At 39.4% G+C, this 22446-nt stretch overlaps 1 protein-coding gene across 3 annotated transcripts in view; it reads right to left on the minus strand.

Moving 5' to 3' along the window:
* tmem132e (transmembrane protein 132E) overlaps window positions 1–22446 on the minus strand; it is a 622280-nt gene that overhangs the window by 84368 nt on the left and 515466 nt on the right. For all 3 annotated transcript variants that reach the window (XM_012868888.3, XM_036142774.1, XM_012868887.3), the window contains exon 4: window positions 10208–10400. In XM_012868888.3, the coding sequence (XP_012724342.2) occupies window positions 10208–10400 (193 nt within the window). The remainder of the gene's footprint in view (window positions 1–10207; window positions 10401–22446) is intronic.

The following is a 22446-nucleotide window of genomic DNA, read 5'->3' on the forward strand; positions in this document are numbered from 1 at the left end:
TGAGATTACTGCAGAATAACCATGCAACAGAAAAGTCTGAGGCTATACAGTGATTGATATTTAGCAGCAACATACAGGAAACAGGGAGGACTATGACTTCCACATAGAGTACACTGTAAAAAGGGAACTAAAAGTAAGTACATTTTCTTGAAATTAGTGTATTTTTCTTTGATTTGAGCAGGTAAATAAGACTATCTGCCAATGGAATGAGTATTTTTACCACTAAAATAAGATTATTAGCTATCCTGCACTTGAAATAAGATGGAGATGAATTGTTATTATTCTAAGTGCAAAAAACTCATTCCATTGGCAAATAGTCTTATTTAGCTGCTCAAATCAAGGACAAATACACTAATTTTAAGAATAATTTTACATACTTTTAGTTCCCTTTTGCAGTGTAATAAATCATCCAGTAAAATGTAAGATTGTGTCTAATTTGTTTAGATAACGAGGGGCAAATCACCATAATCCAACAAAGGCAAACAATAATCCAGAAACAAGATTTGTAAAAAAAAAAAATTAAATAAAATACACTGCAAAACGAAACTAAAAGTTTTTTTTTTTAATTTAGTGTCTTTGTCTTTGATTTGACCCTTAAAAAAGATAATCAGATGATGGAGATGAGTTGTTCCTCTTTTAAGTGCAAATAATCTTATTCTATTGGCAGATAATTTTATTTACCTGCTCAAATCAAAGGCAAATACACTTATTTCAAGAAAATGTTACTTATTTTTTGTTCTGTTTTTGCAGTGTAATCCAATTTTAACTTTCAGTGTGGGTTTTTAAATGACAAATTCTGATCAATAATGAAGTCTAGACGCTAGTTTTCATTTCAGTGAGTTTAGAGAACGCAACTATTTGGGAAAATCACACACTTTTTAATGCATTTAATATCCTTTTATGATCCATCCATTTTTTATACCCGCTTTCACCTACAGGATCGAGGTAGGGTGGGTGCTTAACATCTCCAGCGGCCAATGGTCGGGAGGCGGGGTCCATTCTGGACAGGTCGGCAATCTATCACAGAGGCAAATATGCACATACATGCCTAAAGACTATTTAGAGGCACCAGTTACCCTAACAGTCATGTTTTTGGGCTGTGAGAGGAAGCCGGGGTACCCAGAGAGAACCCACAAACAACCAGGGAGAACATGCAAACTCCCTACAGAACGTTCAAACCCTTCTTGCTGACCTAACAGGATCCTGTATTGTTCTATTTTATGTCCAAGTTTAATAATTAGTGAGAAAACCACACGTGTTGTTTATTCTGTCAGTATTTTAATACAGGTGGCACAATAAACTATTAAAGTATCGTGATGTGCCTCTTTTTAAATTCAGCATAACAAAGATATTAGCCCTTCATGGTATGGAAAGACCCTCTTGTTACAAGAAAAAAAACAGAATTTTTAAGAAAATGCTGCTTATTAATTACTCGTTAGTCGATCATTAAGATCAGTTTAATTTAGATTAATTTATCAGTCAATAACTTGCAACCTTGCAACAAAACAGACTAATATACAGTCGGTTTTACACCAAGTCCAGCAACTTTTGTCTCTCTTTGGAGGGAAAGGTTCGTCTTCCAATAAGAGTACTTGTTTTTTATTTTTTATTTTACACCAACTATTTTTCAGTCTGCCAGCAGAAAAAAAAAAAGAGGGTAAGACTTTCCAATGAACAAAAACAGTTTTTTTTCTCTTGTTATAAGCTGATATAGGCATTGTATCTAGGCGAGACTACACTCATATATAAGTTGTTATGGTCCATATATTTTTAAAAGTTGGTGTTCAGCAGAAACTGTTGACTGATCATAAAAAGAAAATAAAAAAATCACTTTACTCTCACATCAGAACACCAGAATTTGATCTTGTAAAAAGTCCAATAAAAACAGGAGCATCTCAGAGTTCTTACTTTGTAACGGGGGTTTTAAAACATTTAATTCTGGTGAGCTGAACTCTTCAAATGAACAAAGCAAACAAAGACACCGCTTTGATCATTCGGTTTCTCTGTGTGTACCACAGAAGAAAAGCCCCAGGTTGAGAATTTGATTCTGAAGAGCAGGTTTCAATCGATGGTTCTGCCCTGAAAATCCATCCAACTTTTTTCTTTTGACACACAAATAATTGTCATTATTTTTTTTTGTAGTTGCTTAGAGAGCAAACCTTGTCTGTATTTGGGGTTGCTACGGTTCCTTGCAGGGATATTTATGCCGTGTGAAGGTTTTCACATTTTGTCACGTAACAGGGGCTGCACCGTAAAGCAAAGCCTGACGATCTCATCAGCACTTCTATCACTCATCAGACTTGGAGCATATAACCCAACAATTACTGAGCTCCAAATAGTACTGAGCAATATAAATATTGCACATATTGCTGATATTGCAATTATGATAAATTAACAGTAACAGCCACAAACTTTGCTATGTTTTATTGGGATCAATACAGCAGGTCAATGCAAAGTGGTGGATAATTGTGGAGTGATTAGAAGACGATAGACGGTTTTTAACATAGTTTTAAAATAAAAATCTGAACGGTGCGGTGTGATTTTTCTATTGGGTCTCTTTTACTCTCATATCCCAAAGTAAAATCCAACTAAACCAGCCTACTGGCTGTTCTGTGGAGGCTCTCAGAGAGAACAAACGGCATCATGAAGACCAAGAAACACAGCAGAAAAGTCAAGGGGGGAAGTTCTGGTTAAATTCTGGTCAGGTTCTACAAAAACATCCCCAGCTTTGAACATCTCCCAGAGCTCTGATCAATGCATCATCTGGACCTGGACCTTCTGCACACCTACCAAGACATGGACGTCTGCTACACTGCAAAAATAGAACTAAAAATAAGAAAATTGTTCTTGAAATTAGAGTATTTTTCCTTGATTTGAGCATGTAAATAAGATTATTTGCCAACGGAATAAGATTTTTGCACTTAAAATAGGAACAATTCATCTCCATCATCTTATTTCAAGTGCAGTGTATCTAATTATCTTATTTTAGGGGTCAAAATACTCATTCCATTGGCAAATAATCTTATTTACCTGCTCAAATCAAGGGCAAATACATTAATTTCAAGATTTTTTTTTCTTATTTTTAGTTCTTTTTTTGCAGTGTATAACTGACACGTCGGGCGACCATAGAAGAAGCCAAGAGGTCCTTTGTAACTCTGGAGGAGCAGCAGAGATTCACAGTTCAGGTGAGAGAACCTGTTGACCTTTATAGTCATGTGTTGCACAAAGCTGACCTTTATGGAAAAGTAGAAAAGAAGAAAGCCATGAAAAGTCCAGCTTAAAGTTGGCCTCAAGTCATCAAGTGACAAAGCAAAACCTGTGGAGGCAGGATCTCCGATAAGATAAGACCATGTGTGCATCAGAAAGCGGACGGCACACATCGCTCTGGTCACAGCATCGGCATCAGGAAACATGGGAGCTGGTGCATATTTTAGTGAGAAGACTTTTTTTCTCAACAAGGAAGCTTGTCAAAGTTGATGGGAAGAAGGATGGAGCTGGAGACAGGACAGTCCTGGAACATGAGGTTCACCTTTCAGCTGGAGAAAGACCCCAACATGCAGCCAGAGACACAACAGGATGGCTTAGATCTTAGCATGCTAACGTTCTAGAACGGCCTAGTCAAAGTCCTCAGCTACATCACAACAAAATGAAGCTCGCAGACATTCCTCACCCAATCTGACTGAGCTTTTTGCAGATGCACATCGTACTATTCAGATGTAAATGTTTGAAAATTTAGAATTTCTTTATATTTATCTGAAAACCGTTTTATTTTTGCAAAGATTTTATACATTACACCCAATTTCCATCCTTCTACATACATCTTTTTTTTCTTCTTCTTGGATATAAAAATATTTCCTTACAGTTGAATATTAGTATAAGTTAGAAAATTACTTGTAATTATTGGTTGTCAAAGGAGGTATGAATTGACACGTGACGACAGCCTCTTATTATACCAGAAGAAAAAAAAAAAAAAATCAGATATAAAAAGTAAACGAAAAACGAATCATCCATTAAGAGGTATTAGAAATTCAAGCAAAACTGTCATTTGATCAAATAAAAAAAAATAAAAAATGTAAGCTGAAAATAAACCTGACACTTTTTAAGGGTTGGAGCTGGAGCCTTTCAGTTAATATCCTTACAAAGAAAGTGAAATTCAATGTTGCACGGTAACGTTTAAATGACCTAAACTAGCTCAAACAGATGCCTGCGCACACAGGGACATTCAGCCGACACCGGGCTCTCGCCGTGAAGGGAAATGTAAATCTTTTCTGTTAAAATATCAAAAAATTTGCCCGTTAAAACACCTCAATTCACCGTGCTGGTGAAGATTCTCAGTCATTCAGGTCATGGTAATTCCAAAAAAAGTAAAACAACAAAGCAACTGGACTTGTTTTCCATAGTTTGAAGACGTTTCGCCTCCTCTCCAGGAAGCTTTCTCAATTCAAAAAGTCTGGAGTAATGTGGAGTACCAAGCTTTATACCATTGCCCAACAAAGGCCTTGTAACGGCTTAGATAACATGCAAATTCAACAGAAACAGGTCCACCCCTTAGTAATGGGCGGTCGTTAAAGACATTAAGCCAGCAGATTGGACCAAAACTGGTCCACTCCTCTGTAACGAGGAGTCGTTAGGGTCGTTATTGGCTTGGCTTAAAGGAACAATGTTTTGATCACCCGAATGAGGGTGAGAATTGAGGTGATGATTGGCTGGAATTAATCCTATAGCTGCATTGTAAGTTTTTGAGAGTTGGAACCTAAGGCCCCCTCCTCTGTTCAAAGTTGGTTTTTCTCTTTTAACGTAGAAGGCTTCCTTCACACCCCCTTCAAACCATCTGTCTTCTTTGTCCAAAATGTGAACATTTTGGTCCTCAAACAGTGTCCTTTGTCCTTAAGGTGTAGGTGGACAGCAGAGTCCTAAGAGTCTCTAAGCCATTACAAGGCCTTTGTTTGGGCAGTAGTATAAAGCTTGGTACTCCACATTACTCCAGACTTTTTGAATTGAGAAAGCTTCCCGGAGAGGAAGAGAAACGTCTTCAACTACGGAAAACAAGTCCATTTGGTTTGTTTTTTTACTTTTTTTGGAACCTCAATTCACCCCACAAACAGAAAGCTCAGAGCATAGGTTCTTTAAAAAGGCGAGCTGAGCCCGAACCCCTGAACACGACGCTGAAAAACACAAACTAACTGCGACGTCTGCAATTATGAAACAAATGCAGCGGCAGCTCCTGAAGTCATTTCACGGGACAAAGTCACGGAAGCACCCATCTCATTCTGCAGCGCCGCGCAAACACATCTGGGTACAATATGCACGCAAATCCCAAGTGTCAAGAGAGGACAAGAGATTTTCAAGGGAACCTTATGCTACGGCAGATGGGCCATCCAGCAAAGTCATAACTGCAGCTCAAGTATATTTAATGGAGCCTCATATGCAGAGCAGCTCTAATTATGCAAACAAATAACGGCCAACTGGGAGTTATCACTCTGACAAGCATCGAGCCTTAAGAGCTGCTGCTGCTGCGCAACGATAAACCTTTAGCATTAGCTCCGTACACAGCGGCAGTCCTGCTCCTGTTCAAGAGCCTCAGTCCACAGAGACGACCTCTGTGCTTTCAGCTAAAAACCTCGGCAGAATAATTCATCATGCGCAGTAAAATGTCATTACAGCCTGAAACAATCATTTGAATCTGCGATGATTGAGGCAAAAGGCAGGGGGAGCCGGATGCACTCAGCGCCTCTTGCTTGATTAATGTCCCTTTGTTTGCTTAATCTGTTTACTGCCTTCAGTAATTACTACCTGGTGCAAGGCAAATAGAGAGGACACTTGGACTTGTTGGCTCATAATTATCATCAAGTCATCAGTGTAGGTGTTGATTACTATAGTGGTTCATCACTTCACCCTCGGAAAATACGAAACGACCAAAACCTTTTTTATTTTTTTATTTTTTACATTTTGTATTTAAATTACATTTAAATTAAATGTTTCCTCTTATAGTCCCGCAGAAGGGACATCTGTCTCTGCGTTTAACCCATCCCTTTACGGTGCAGCGTGCCGCACGGGGAGCGATCCGCGGTCAAAGGTCTTGCTCAGGGACCCAGAGTGACAGATTGAGTTTTGAACCGTTGACCTGTGGGTTCAAAACTCAAGTCTGTCACTCTGGGTCCCTAAAAAGTCCCTAAAAAGTCAGAAATATGGGATCTTTCTTTAAATTCAGAAGTTTACTCCCTTAGGAGGAGTGAATGCTGCTTGTAGAGACTTGATGCAGTCTGCTGGGTTTCCTTAGAGAGGAAACTTTTTTCGACCAATCTGTTTAATCTGATTGAATCTGACTTTGCAAAGTGCCTTGAGATGACATGTTTCATGAATTGGCGCTATATAAATTAAATTGAATTAAATTGAATTGAATATTTAGTGGAATTGGCTTTTAATCGTCATGATCCGGGTCAAACATCCCTCCCTGCTAACTGGGTCAGGTTTGTAGGCTGCCTTTCTCACACACATTTTCTAACCTTAGTCCACAGATTTATTTTTTAAGGGACGAAGCTCAAAGCCTTTGTGATGGAGTCTCCAAATCACTGATTTTTGTTGTCTTTAGTCCACTTTGCCACTAATCTAGAGGCGACCGTCCATTTGGACGACCCATCTGTGTCCAAGCTTTAACTTCCTGGAGAACGTCTTAAGATGTCGCTTTAGCGTTTCCGCATAATGTTCTTTCTTCTATTTTTGGAAGTAGCCCCGTCTCTCCTGCAGCAAAATACCCTCACAACATGATGGCGCCACCCTCTCATTTCAAATTTGGTGTTTTCAGGCTCACAAGATTTCCTCCAAATGTAATGATGGTCAGTAATACTTTGATTCGACTACATTGATGTAATACTTCACACAGAATGAGCCCTGACCATGTATCAAGGGCATATGGAGTAAATCTCTTTTACAACCACACTTTTTTCCTTCCACTCAACTTTCTATCAATATGCTTGGACACAACACTCTGACCACTTTTTTCTTTTAGAGATTACCTTTTGGGGTTGTTTGTACCTGTAAAACTTTATCGGCTGGTTCTGCTGTCCTTTTTATATCTCTCTTTGCAGGTGTAGAAGCAGACTCTGAGGATGTTGTATCGCTTTCTCCCTTTCCTCTCTTTCAACTTTTCTCCCTTTTATCATTTTGTCTCATCTGTTTCTCTCCTTTTTTTCCTCTTCTACCTTCCTGTTTCTGTGTCCATTGAACATGAAATAGTCCCAGAATAAAATCTAATAAAGCTTCTTGCATGTATGAATCAAGCAGAGCACTATGGGGAAAGCAGTAATGCTCCACTTGTGAAAGTAAAATGTGTTGTGCTCTTATTGGCATTAAGAAAACAATTCTTAATGTCTCATTTCCAAAAAGGATACACACACAAAAAAATATGACCTTTTGGGGTTTGCTCTCCTTGAGGAGGGTGTCGATGAAGCTGTGCTACACAACAGTCAGTACATTTGGTCTCATATAATAAGAATTTGTGTTTTTTTTATTCACTTTAAGCTAAAAACAAATACATTCCTCTGTGTGTATTAAATGTACAGTTTCACTTCTTGAATTTAAATGACTGAAACGTTTAAAGTTGCACCTGCTTAGCAACAATTATTTGCTTTATTTGTCCAATTACTTTGCATTTTAAATATAGTCATCAGCACAATGACCATTAGAATCAACCGCAAAGTGCTTTAAAAAGGGATTACAAAATAAAATAAAGTTTTATCTGGGCACTTTTGGATCGTAAATTCAGACTCATTCTTTCTTTCCAAAATCAAAAATAAATAAATATGTAAATTATCTACTTTTCTTTAGCAATCTGGCTATATTAAGAAGAAACTAAAGCAAACGCAGAATGGGAGAGAAGGGGTAGTGATTCCCTACGCTAGATTTAGAATATGCATGAAATTAATATTCAAAATGATGCACCAATTTTTAAGCTTAAATTTGCTCAACATTAATTGCACTTTAACAGGTTTGAGTTTAATTCATAGCTTTCGATTTAGTCAACAGGAATTCCACAAGGCTCCTTCCTTGGATCGACATCTTTATGCATTTATATAAATTAATATGAGCTAAAAACACAATTCTATGGTTATAAGCCTTTACACGTGCGTAGCAAAGACATGCCAGTTCTTCCATTACAGAGTCCATATTTAGCTTTTTCAGACGCTCACCAATCCTTCTTTGTGTGTGTTTTTAACAAAAAACAAATAAAAAAAACCCCCAAAAACGAAACAACAACACAGTATGGGTTGTCAAACACGCTTTAAGGCTTTGCTAATACTAGTGTGGCCCTCCTGCAGGATAACTGAGGCCCGAGAAGCTGTAATTTGCCGAGAAATTACAGATAACACAGTAAGACAGGCTGCAGTTTACACAGTAATTTTGCTGCATGAATCAGGTAACAACATAATGCCTTTCCCACGGTTCCCCACAGGTTGCTAAGATCAGACTGAGCGAGAAAACGCTTGGAAACGGATAAATGACTAGAAGTTTTAGATTAAATGGAGAAAAAAAAAAGCACATTTTGTTTTTAGTTTCAGTGCATAGAAAGGAATAATAAAATAATACAACGTATTACCCCTAGTTACAAGATAAACCTTGATATCATCAAAATCAAATCTTTTTATAATCTCCATGCTGCCTAAATTTAAAAGGGGTTGTGGATCAAGGCTCATCAGATCAGGTCCACTAATGGCTTTAATGAAAAATGAAATGAAAGACTAAATCTGTTATCTGTTTGCCATCTGTTTAAATTTTTTTAAATCTCAACATCCAACCTGTGGTGGCATCCTTTTTTTTTGTCTTTCGCAGCAGGCTTATGTAAAAACTACCCATTTAGTTTCATAGAGTCAGGCGAGCAAAGTCAGAACAGGAGGAGAAACTGAGGGAGCATTTTACTTTTTGTCTCAATTCATTGAATTAAACATATATTTAATAACATAGTCCTAGTTTATTTTATTTGTTATAGAAAGCATCCATCCTCCATCCATCCATACACTGCAAAAAGGGAACTAAAAGTGGGGGGTTCATTATGTTCAAGACTATTTTTTTTTTATTTTAGAGTTTTACGCCCGTTTTTGTAACATTATGGAATATTGGCTGCATAACATTAATCTAATGGGGTGTCATGTGTGGTATTTTTATTACCTGGAATCTGCACAAACCTAGATTCTATGTTTCTGCATTCTGCATTAAATACGGGTCCTTTAAAACGGGTTTTGACCATTTTACATAGATCAGGAACATAAGGACACATCCAAGAAGTAAAATGGATCTTGAGGCTAAGAAAAGCGGTGAAATGGCCATTTTCACTGCAAAAAGGGAGCTAAATGTAAGTAAAAATTTATTGATATCAGTGTATTTGTCCTTAATTTGAGCAGGTATATAAGATTAGCTGCCATCAGAATGAGTATTTTGACCCCTAAAATAAAAACCATGAGATAAACTGCACTTGAAACAAGATGATAGAGACAAGTTGTTCCCATTTTAATTCCAAAAACCTTATTCCATTAACAAATTAATTAAACTCACCTGCTCAGATCAAGGACAAATACACTTATTTCAAGAAAATTTTACTAACTTTTAGATCCTTTTTTGCAGTGTCCATTTTTGATTGTGCACTGCAAAAAGACAACGAAAAATGAGTAAAATTGTCTTGAAATTAATGTATTTGCCCTTGATTGGAGCAGGTAAATAAGAGTATTTTTACCCTTAAAATAAGATAATTAGATATACTGCACTTGAAATAAGATGACATAGATGAATTGTTCTTATTTTAAGTGCAAAAAATCTTATTCCATTGGCAAATAGTCTTATTTACCTGCTCAAATCAAGGAAAAATACTTTAATTTCAACAAAAATGTTTTTTTCTTATTTTTAATTCTATTTTTGCAGTGTGTTTACCTCATACCAAAAGTATCAGAGTTGGAAATAAATAAAAGTTTGATGTGGCAAGCCACCATATAAATGAAAGAAAACATAAATGTTGATCTAAATAATGAAAAATATCTAAATGACCATGTACGTAGATACAAATTTTAATCTTAACAGTATGCTGGATAATAAATAGTCTGGGAACTCATACTTTTTTTCTGAACTCAGTTTTCTTAACTTAAATTTATTCTGACTTGAATAAAGTTATAAAAATCTAATTCCAGACTGCGCAGGAAGCCGTTTGTAACCCACTCACCATCGCCAGAGGGATGATTGCCTGAATGTCGCGCTGCACCACCGTCAGCTCCGTCACCACCTTCTCTGAGTCGGGGACCGGAGTCTGCCCCTTGTAGTCGATGTTCCAGTTGATCCTCCTGGTCACGGAGAGGCTGGTGAAGTTCTCCATCTCAAAATCCAGCTGCATGAGCTCCACGTTCCCCAACACATCACTGCGAGATCATTAAATAAAAAAACAAAAACAAAATAAACACAACATATTTATGAAACCCTGATCTTTCTGGAAATTAAACCGCTGACAGGCTGTAGCTTAATTATCAGCATTGCTATTGAGTGAAACGTCAGTCTTCTCAGCTGTTAAAGATCGCCCCAAGTCGCCCGTTAAGTTAAAAAAAAAAATATTGATGTGTCCATTAAGTCCAGATTTATCGACACTCGCTGTCTTCAATTTGGTACTTTAGTAAATCTTCACATACAGAGAGTATATGAGCGTAGAAGAGTTAGAAAATAATCTTTTCTCATTGAAAAATAAAAATGTCGACATAAATTAGTTATAACCAATGTGCAAAAAGTATCTTGGGCAAAGAAAGAAAGAGATTTAAAAGAATCTTGTTTTGGTTTCTGCTCGACTCGGTTCTCTTCTACGCATTCGGCGCTGCCTGCATAAGTTGTCAAACACGTTCAGCGAGGACAAGCCTCTTTTATCCCACTTCATTCAGTCTACAGCAGCGTAAACAACTCCTTCAGTATGATTGGGATATCAAAATTCTGCCCGGATACAAAGCAGCGCACGCCGTCGGAGGAGCGTAAAGGTCACGGAGAACTCTTCACATCGCAGCTTCGCTTTTTAAATAAAAAACAAACAGCTGGGCTTCACTCTGCAGAGGTTTCACTGAAGACGGGGAAAACCTCTCAAAAGTTCTAACTGTATTTATACATTTGGATGTGGAGACAAAGATAAGAATGCGGAGACAAACCTCTAGAGAGAATACGTTTTTTTTTCTTTTTTCTGGCTTTTATCGTGGTATTAACAGCAATTTTGGTAGCATTAAGAGCAGAAATTGAAGAAGACGATATGTGGCAAAGGTCCAGAGACCAGATCGCGAAGTTTGCAGACGACGCGATGCCTGATTAGAGACGACAATGTCCAGGACTACAGAGAGGACGTGGAGCAGCTGGTGGGCTGGTGCAGAGACAGCAGCCTGATCCTGAACGTGGAGAAAACGAAGGAGATCATCGTGGACCTCAGGAAGAACCGGCCTCGCGACGCTCCACTGCTCATCAACAGCTCAGCTGTGGAGGTGGTCAGCAGCACCAAGTTCCTGGGGGTGCACATCACAGACAACCTCACCTGGTCTGTGAACACCACGTCACTGGTGAAGAGGGCACAGAAGCGACTGTACTTCCTGCGGAGGATGAGGAGAGCCCACCAGCCCCCGCCCATCCTCACGACCTTCTACAGAAGCACCATAGACAGCATTCTGACCAGCTGTCTCTCTGTGTGGGGTGAAGACTACAGCACCTCTGACCGGAGGAACGTGAGGAGAGTGGTGAGGACAGCAGAAGGGATCATCGGGGCTCCTCTCCCCTCCATTAAGGACATTTCATCTCAGCGTTGCGTGTCCCGAGCCCGTAACATCATCAGGGACCCCTCACACCCCCACCATGGACTGTTCTCCCTGCTGCTCTCTGGGAAGAGGTTCTGCAGCTTCCGCTGCAGGACCACCAGGTCTGCAGCTTTTCCCCTGTTGCCATCAGACTGTTGAACTCTAAACTGGACTCTGCATCACACATGCACAAAACTGAACTTTGTGGCCATTTCGCATCATTATTTTGCACTGTCAACATTGCTGAACTTTATAATCCATTTAAATTTAAAAGTACATAACTGAACGTTTACTGCATTTCTGCACCATTATTATTTTGCACTGCCAACACTGAACTTTTCAAATGAATGCCTTTTTTTCCACCATTATTATTTTGCACTACAAACATTGTTGAACATTCTTCTGCACACTTTTTTAAAAGCTGTTTTTCTCCTGCACTGTTACATTCTTATCACTGCTGCACTTTATATTGGAATGTTATTCTATTTTGATTGCAATCTCATTACATTGTCGTAAGCTGTATGCAACGAAATTTCGTTTCAAAATGACAATAAAGTTTGTCTAAGTCTACGGGGTGCCTGCTGCCTCCCGTTTAATTTCACAAAACAAAGAAACTCAGTCTGCAACATCAGATGCATCAATCCAAAACCTGACATTCTAATAGTAATTTTCACTATCATGGTCATGTTACATGGTCCAGTGCTGTTTCATCACAATTTTTGCAGCTGGTCTCTTATTTTCTTAGATATCTCCTGAGGAGCCCTCAGATAAATGGTAAAATTCACAGAGGAATGAAAGGAGCTCCTGTCGCTGCAGAGGATCTGCAAACCACGACACTTCCAGTTCGCCTCATGCTGACTGTGAAGCAGTTGTTATTAATGTATACCTAAAAAATATGCACAAAAGTGCACATTTCAGTCATGTACTGAACAAAAATGAAGGTAAAGTGGAAACGTGGATGGAAAAAGTCCGGCCCAATGATTCAACAGCTTGCAGAAATAATTTTAGAAAAGTAAGGTCTGGACCTCATCTGGGCAGGTGGAATACCTTAAATATTTTCTTTCTCCGTCGTTGTGTTGCAGATTTGCAGCTGTGTTTGGGATCATTGTCCAGATGAGGACCAGTTTGGGTCAAGCGTCAGCTGTCAGACTGAGTTTAAGGTCAACTCGCTTTTCTGTTGCTATGCTGCCTTCAGGTTCCTCTCAGCACGGAGTTGTGCATCACGGCCAAACACCTTTGGTCTTCTCGGCCAAAAAAACCAAACTTGTTTTCATTGCATTTGTTGAAATAAAAGTGGTGCAGCCAAACTCTTTTGAGAGAAAAGGAAAAACACTGTTCTCCTTCAACCTTTGCAAATAAGGAACCCTGAGCGTCTGCGTGAATTCTCAGGTATCTGCGTCCTGACAACAGCAAGCAGGCTTCACTCGGAGGCAACCAGACTTTTCTGAAGACGTTTTGACACTAATCCAGGAGTCTCTTTGGATTCTGGCGGCTCGCTCAAGTGTTGCTGCAGGAAACCAGCCGTCTAACAGTCCTTAACCATAATCTTTAGCCTGCTAACTAGCGCCTGTAGCGTCCGACATGAAGCTTTTGGGTTGTTTGTGCAATTCATCCAGGGACATGCATCTGTGGGGAGATTGGCAGCCGTCTCTAATGCTTTAACTTTGCAAAGATTTCTCTTTGCAGAATAAATGACCTCGGGTTTGTTGGAAATGGAGCTGCTGGTCTAATGTAATTGCTGATGTCTTTCCTCTTTGACATTTTGCTGATGCAATCGCAGGCTCCAGAACATCGAGCTAACAAAATGCCTGCATTAATACACAATACTGCTGATGATCAGATAGCTGGGGGGCCCTTGATTGGTAAGATTTAGATGTTTTTAGTCTTGAACCATATGGGAGCGGCAGGGTGTGCTTACCTTTTCTACGCACATAGCTTTCTGATTTTGGCTTAATCATTGGTGAACATTAAAGGTTTAAAATGTCCTGCTGAGATGCTGGCGTGGAGAGCGCAAACCTTCTATTGACCGATCTTTCTTAGACGTTAATAATGTTCAGCTTTTATTACAACGCTCCTGTTAATCAAGTATGTTTTACGGTTTCAGACCAGACTGATTTCCCTAAAAACAGAAGCCAACATGTCTGCTTTTGTTGGGTTTATGCAACTTTTCTGCTCACTTCAAAGAAGCTGCCATAAACTTTGATAGAACCGGTGGTTGTCCTTAAACGGGAAGACCTTCTCGTCGATAAACAATCAGCGCTCCTTAATCCCGGATCAGTTTAAAGCCACTCCCTCTCATTTTCAGATCCCCACTAGCTGCAAAGGCCCCACTAACTCAGTCCCCGTCCCCTCTGCACCTCTGTGCACCGCAAACGAAAACCGTTTCTCAAGCTCATTTTTTTTTTTTTGTACCATCACAGCCCATGCCAGTGATGCGGGAGCGATAAAAGCCGACATGTTATCAAAGTTCTGCGTGGCGGTCCTGTAATCCTCGGGTTCAAGAAGCCTAACATTAAACTGTCTCGCCGGTGGTGAAGGGGCAAATTAATTCTTGATGGGAGTTGTCCTGCCCAGACAGCACCTTTCTCTGAGAGTGAGGCGCTCCCTGTCTGCGCCTCACAAAAGCCGGAGCCCGCCCCCTGAATTCGGCGTGTGAGGCTTTTAATGAAAGCCAGATCAAACTGCGTAAGATCCTCCGCCTACACCGGGTTCCTCTCTCAGGAACACCGCGATGAGATCTCTGCCTATTTGTCTCGACATCACTCACCGCAAACAAACACTCCTGTCTGTCTGTCTGTGACTCAGTGAAGCTGTCATCAGCGCGGCCCACCGGAGGGGAGGTAGAGTCGCTCCATGTGAAGCCGGCTGCCTTCTTCACTGGGAAGGAGGGGAAACAGTGCGCCAGCTGCAGGGACCGAGGTTAGAGGGGAGAAGGTTTGTCTATCCTGGCGAGGTGTGCCGTAAAGTTAGTGCCTGAACCAGCGGGAAAATCATCCCTGCCGCATGCATATTTAACAAAGATCAACAGGCTAGAAACTAGAGAGACTTCAGCACTGATTACAGGCCTCTGTGTCTACATGACAGCAAAATCCTGGTTACGTCTCTGCATAAGGTTCCAGCTGTGAATCTAACTTTGATATTGTACGAGTCGTGTTTCCTGCAGCTAAAATCATTTTTTAACTGCTAATGAATAATAATAATAATAAAAAGAAGTGAAGTGATACAGCCAACAGGTGGTTGCAGGAGCATCCAGCAGGGAAAGTCAGAGGATGCTTCATGGAGCCATTAAACAGCATCAGCAGTGCAGAGAAGGGTCATATAGGTGAATCCAAAAAAAAGGTTTAAAGATAAAACAACTGGACTTTTATTCTGAAGCTGGAGATGTTTCGCTTCCCATCCAGGAAGCTTTCTCAATTCAAAATATCTGGAGTAGCGAGGAGTTTAAAGCTTTACAGACCTGCAGACCTCGTTAGAGCTTAGATTTACCTGTAAATTCACCTGGAGCTGATCGCCCCAACGATGGAGAGTCGTTAAGCTCCTCGTTATTCTGGCTCACAGGTTAAATGTTGTGGTCACATGCATGGAGGAGTGGATTGGGGTGAAACTCAGCAGGAATTAAACCTATAGCCTTGTTGTAGCTTTTTGAAAGTTGTAAACCTGAGCCCTCCTCCTCTGTTTAAGGTTGGTAACAAACAAATAAGGGTCGTATTGGGGGTTCACGTGAGGCCGGGAGGTGCTGCAGTGCAAACTATCTGACCCTGAGATCAGTGTTGATTTGGTTGCCTAAAAATATGATGAAAATATTTAGTCAGGAGCTTTTTTTAAGCATACAAAGAATAGAACCCACGCATTTGGCGCCAGGCGAGGGTCACATGTTCCCGTTTGTCGGCCAAATCAGCAGGTAGGGGCATCTGGAGCGACGTTCAGAGCTATGCAGGTAGATCGTTACATCATTTTTTATGCGCTTTTTTATTGTGGTTTGCTGCCACTAGCAGTAGGGATGCAGATGAAAGCCACCTGCAGCTCAGTGGAGATCCAAACCGTTTAATGGCCACGTCTTCCCAGGAGAAATTTGGAAACTATTCCTGACAAATACATGTCCTTTCTCCTCACTTCCTCTCAGCGTCGCACACTTCAGCCGTCAGGAGAGTTGTTGCTAGCTTTCAGCTCCATGTGGCCCGTTAGGCGCTTCAAATAATCCCTGCTGTTTCTGCGGGTTTTCCATTTCTCGTAAATAGTTGTTTTTTATACACAAATACACACCTTATTACTTATTGTGCTTGTTTTAATTATCCTACGCAGTTGGACATTTCTTTGAGTGCATGTTTTGCCCTCACTGTACAAACTCTCATTCTTCTTTTTTATATATATATATATATATATATATATATATATATATATATATATATATATATATATATATTACCTCTGTATGCATCCTTTTCACTTTCCTGCTGGTACACACCGAGGGACAATAAAGGACATTTCTGTTCTTTTCTGTGCAATAATCTCAATTTGCCCCTATAGATTGACCCGCTTCACTGAATCCTTTCCGCTAACAGTCAGATCATCGAAAATAAGATACGATAAATGACGGACAAAGTTCAAGTTGAAGTTAATCTAAGGTAAAAAAAAAAAAATTAGAGAGGCAAATTCACACCAAAGGAATGAAGAACATAACTCCAGAGAGCCGAGCTCTGTTCCCATTAGGTTAATGATGTACATTGTGCAAAGGACAAAGTGTGTATATTAAAAAGCAGGGCTTAGGGATTTTTCAGAGCTAAGGGGAGGATTTTACGCTTTGATCAGCGGTCTGTTTGAACTGATTTAAAGGGAGAGTTCAATAGATCAAAGAACTGCAGGGCGACGACAGCAGGAGAATAAAAACTTTGTGTGCAGAGGTTAAAATGGTTCAGCAGGAAGAACCGGAGCTATTAAGGGACCATAATATGCTCAGTTACCGGCCTCTTTAATCAGCTTCTCTTCTGCTTTCCTCTATTTGTTTCTGAGGTCCTTCTTGGTGTTTTTACCGCTGCTGCATCTCTTTCGGGGTCTAAACTCTTAAATCCTCCACCCTGTCGGCCATTTCTGGACCAAAGTTATGAATTTAAAAACCACATCTACAGTCCAGACCAAAAGTTTCCATACCCCTGGCTGGTTCCGGCTTAAAGGCATCTTTTTATTTCACCGACTGTCTGGAAGTAAAACTTGTTTTGGAGCCAGAGTCTCGACTTTACGCTGATCGAGAATCTGGAGGGAGTTGAAGATGAGGGTGATGGCAAAGAGGCCTTCCTCCCTCACAGATCTGGAGCTCATCACCAAAGCCATCTCATGAAAATAGAGATGGCATAGAAAACCTGCTAAAAGCTGTTCAGTAATTAGGAGAAGTGGTTTGATTGCTGTAATGTTTCCATAGTTTTTTTCAGAATGGTATAAATTCACTGTTTTTATAACATGTTGATTAAAAATATCTATTTTTTTTTCCAGGACTCACATCCCTTTTCCTTCGTTTTACCGTCTTTTTAAAGATGCTCTTCTCATTTCCTATCAGAAGTAAACATCTTGGTTGAATAATAGTTTTAAATTAAAAATCTGCCACAGGAGTATGATCAATTTAATGAACAGTTGCTGGTTGTTCTCTGATGTTCTTCCAAGAACCTTTGAGGCCTTGACAGAACAGCACACAGCAAAAAGGGAACTGAAATTAAGTAACATTTTCTTAAAATTTGTATATTTTTCCTTGATTTGAGCAGCTAAATAAGACTATTTGCCAATGGAATGAGAATTTCTACCTTTAAAATAAGAAAATTAGACATCCTGCACTTAAAATAAGATGATGGAGATGAATAATTCTCATTTTAAGTGCAAAAATCTTATTCCATTGGCAAATAGTCTGATTTACCAGCTCAGACCAATGAAAATTATCTAATTTGAGTTCCCTTTTTGCAGTGCAGGATTGATACTCAGATTAAGTCAGACAGATGTGAACTCTGATTACTAATTAGGTGGTTTCTGAAGGGAACTGATTGTGCTGGTTTTCTTTTAGGGGTATGAGAGGCGGAGTATAAATGCGCGCCACACTTTTCAGATTTTATTTGGACTCTTTTTTTTTAAAGTACGCCTTCCTCCTCTACGTATCACGGAACATGCCTGTCCTCAAGACCTTCAGATTACTTCGCTGTGATACACAGCGGGCCCTCGCTGCACGTTTATCAGACAAGACAGCTTCAAGAATCAGCTTGGGTCTTTTCCCGGGAATTACGGAATATCTGTGATGATTCGTGGCAGAAAAAAGAAAAACAAAAGGATAAACAGGAACAAATACTTGAAAGTCATTAACTGTCAGATGCAACCTGCCACAGAGACATCATCAACCACCAAATCATATAAACTAGGTTTATTAAACATTAGATCTCTGTCAGGAAAATCCCTTTTAATTAATGACTTTATTATTGACAACAATCTTGATGTTATGTTTTTAACAGAAACATGGTTACATGAATCTAATGAAGAAGTAATACTGCTGGAGTCAACACCTCCAAACTACAATTTCCTTTGTGAGAGCAGACAGCAAAGGAAAGGTGGAGGAGTAGCAACATTGTTTAATGATTCACTAAAGTGTAAAAAGGTGTTTTTGGGAAAATTTGACTCTTTTGAACATTTGGCTCTCAAGGTAAAGAGCCCGGTACGAACTATGTTTCTGAATGTTTACAGGCCTCCTAAGTCCACATCAAACTTTTTTAATGATTTTAGTGACCTCTTGTCTGTGATTTGTGTTGATTATGACTGTTTAATTATTGTGGGAGACTTCAACTTTCACGTTGACAACCCTGAAGACAGAAGTGCAAAAGAACTGTGTGACACACTTAGAAACTTTGGTTTAACACAGCATGTTAAACAGCCAACACACAAGCAGGGGCATATTTTAGACTTAATCATCACTAAAGGTCTAAACATTTCACAGGTCAATGTAACTGATGTTGCTCTATCCGATCACTTCTCCGTTACCTTTGAATGTATCATTACCAGTGACTCATTTAGCCAAAGGGACATCGTAAGAAAACGCACCTTTAAGGACAATGCCACTGAAACTTTTATTCAAGCTTACTCTGCTACTTCAACCTTGGGCTGCAACTCAGTAGATGAGCTAGTAGATAACTTTCAGTCTAAAGTCTCAGACATCATTGACTGCATTGCTCCAGTTAAAGTGAAAGTTGTTTCCAGGAAGAAAAAATCTCCTTGGAGAAATGCTCCATCAGTTAGAAGTGAAAAAAGGGAATGTCGAAAAGCTGAACGCAGGTGGAGAAAGAATAGACTCCTGGTTCACTATGACATCTATAAAGAGAGACTTAACAGATATAACTTACAATTGAAAAATGCAAGAGAATCTTTCTTCTCTGAGATCATTAAGAAAAACATTAATAATGCTCGTGTCTTATTTTCCACAGTCGACAGGTTAACAAATCCTCCTGTGTCCGTGGCTTCAGAACTCCACTCCACCAGGGCCTGCAATGAATTTGCTAACTTCTTTACTGAGAAAATCCTAAAAATTAGAGGATCAGTTTGTACTACCATATCAACACCAGAACCAATGCTTTATTCAGCTGGAACTATTTCTGACAAAATGTCCCATTTCAGCGAAATAAACCACAAAAGCATAGAGCAGATCATTAAGCAGCTAAGTTCCTCTTCATGCTGTCTTGATGTTCTACCCACAGCTTTCTTTAAAAAAGTTTTACCTGTCATAGCGTCTGATTTGACTCAGATAATAAACACGTCCCTCCTGTCAGGTGTTTTCCCCCAGTCCCTAAAAACAGCAATTATCAAACCACTGCTGAAAAAGAATAATTTAGACAAACTTCTACTCCAGAACTACAGGCCCATCTCAAACCTCCCCTTTATCAGTAAGATTATTGAAAAAGCTGTGTTTCAACAATTAAACACCTTCTTAACAACGACCAGCCGATTTGACGTTTTCCAGTCAGGTTTCCGTGCTCACCACAGTACAGAGACCGCCCTTATCAAGGTGTTTAATGACATCCATATAAATACAGACTGTGGAAGAACCACCGTGCTGGTACTATTGGACCTTAGTGCAGCATTTGATACTGTCGATCACTCCATTCTGTTAGAACGCCTGGAGAACTGGGTCGGCCTCTCTGGTACAGCACTCAACTGGTTTAAATCCTACTTAAAGGACAGGGAATTTTTTGTATCAGTAGGTAACTTTACATCAGAGATGACAAAAATCCCATTTGGGGTTCCCCAAGGGTCCATTCTGGGTCCCCTCCTTTTCAATATCTACATGCTCCCTCTAGCTCAGATAATAAAAAATAACAACATCAGCTACCATAACTATGCAGACGACACACAGCTCTACATCACCATGTCACCAGGTGACTATGAACCAATTCAGGCACTGAGTAAATGCCTAGAAGAAATCAATACGTGGATGTGCCAAAATGTTCTCCAATTGAATAAAAACAAAACTGAAGTAATAATATTTGGACCAATAGAGGAAAGATCAAAAGTTAGCACACAGCTTCAGTCGCTTCAGCTAAAAACCACAAATCAGGCCCGAAACCTGGGTGTAGTGATGGACTCAGACCTGAACCTTCAAAAGCATCTAAAGACAGTTACAAGGTCGGCTTTCTATCACCTGAAGAACATTTCTAGGATTAAAGGACTGATGTCTCAGCAGGATCTAGAAAAACTAATCCATGCGTTTATTTTTAGTCGAATTGATTACTGCAACGGTGTCTTCACAGGTCTGCCTAAAAAGTGGATCAGAACCCTGCAGCTGATCCAGAACGCTGCTGCCCGCGTCCTCACTAAGACTAAGAAAGTAGAGCACATCACCCCAGTTCTAAAGTCCTTACACTGGCTCCCTGTATCTCAGAGAATAGACTTTAAAATACTTCTGTTAGTCTATAAATCCTTAAATGGCTTAGCTCCTAAATACATCACAGACTTGTTATCAGCGTATAAACCATCCAGACCACTCAGGTCTTCTGACTCCAGCCTGCTCTGCATACCTAGAACCAGAACCAAACATGGAGAAGCAGCTTTTAGTTCCTATGCTCCAATTATCTGGAACAAACTTCCAGAAAACTGTAAAAGTGCGGAAAGCCTGAGTTCTTTTAAATCAGGATTAAAAACACATTTGTTTAAAATTGCCTTCAACTGTCCTAGTTAACTGAATCACCACTTTTTTGTTCTATTTTCTATCTATATTTTATTCCTACTTGCTCTTATTCTGTTTTATTTTGCTATGTTTTAATCATGTAAAGCACTTTGCATTGTCTTTGTACTGAATTGTGCTATATAAATAAATTTGCCTTGCCTTGCCTTGCCTTCATTTTAAATAAGTTAAATTAGATTGTTTTGTATCATACCCCTCCCCCCCCAAACATTAAACAGTTAACACCTAAAATTAATATTTTAGACTTACAAATCAGCATGTTCTTCTTAAACTTTACGTTTTATCTGTCATCTTTCCTCTGCGGCTGGTAGTCAGTGTCAGCGTTTTCAAAAATGACTTTGTTCATCTCTTATCCCACTGAGTTATTTAGAAAGCAAAAAAATAAAATAATAGATAATAAAAAAAAAGAGCCAAGAATCTTATTAAATGATCGACTTTCTCTTTGTACAGGCTGCGACGGCGGTATTAGCAGACTGTTTTGGAGAGCATTATTTCTCCCAAGCCCCACTGACAGCGATCAATAATGCATTTTTTTCTTCTTCTCATGTGGCGTTACCAAGCAGCCGCTATTACAGAATGAGACTGTTCCAGGTGGACGGTTACAGGAAAGACAAAGTACACTGGGTAATTCAAGCACTTAACTAAAGTTTGCTCTAAAAAGAAGAAGATTTAAGTAAATTAGTGGAGAATGAAGCCAGGGAGGGTGACGGAGGAATCACCAGCACACCCAGAAGGTAAAACTAAAAAAAATTCACTTCATTTATTCCATCTCGGGTTTGTTCCTTGTAAACAAAATCCAGATGTTCCAATCAAATCTGCATCCAGATGTTCTCGTCAGTGTGATGCGGAGTGATGCATGTTGGGGCTTTTTGGGCTTGGATGAAGGGGTATTTAAGGAGGAGGGGGGCAGAATTGGACTGTTCGCAGTTGCCACCAGGACACAATTAACTGAAAAACCAAAGTTCTCCTTATTAATAAACTAAATCAGTTTCTTGGAGGGAGAAAAAAACTCAGCAGAACTTTTGTATTTTTGTTAAATTTATCTAAAATACTAAAATCAAATTTAGCACCTTTGTAGAGCCAGACCAACCAAGAACACCAAGCAATCAATCATTAATTTAATTCAGGGTTTCTGGTTGTAATGCTAGCAGCATAACCTTATACTACATTTGTAAATTTAGAACTGCGTTTATGCCAAGAATAAATTACTTGGTGATTTTTATTTTTTGAAAAGCATGCAAAGTTTTCCTTTGACTAGGCCAGGGGACACCAACCTTTTTGAAACTGAGAGCTGCTTCATTCGTCATGTGTCATAAGAAGGGCTACCAGTGCTGATCTTTGAACTAGAAGATTCAGAGTTCACCTTAAATTTATGTAAAATAAACACATTTTTCATGCTTTGTTATAGATATTGTCATTTTTAAATCTATATAAATCCAAATGTGATTA

This window comes from Fundulus heteroclitus, chromosome 11 (genome assembly GCF_011125445.2).
Source record: "Fundulus heteroclitus isolate FHET01 chromosome 11, MU-UCD_Fhet_4.1, whole genome shotgun sequence".
Lineage (NCBI taxonomy): Eukaryota > Metazoa > Chordata > Actinopteri > Cyprinodontiformes > Fundulidae > Fundulus > Fundulus heteroclitus.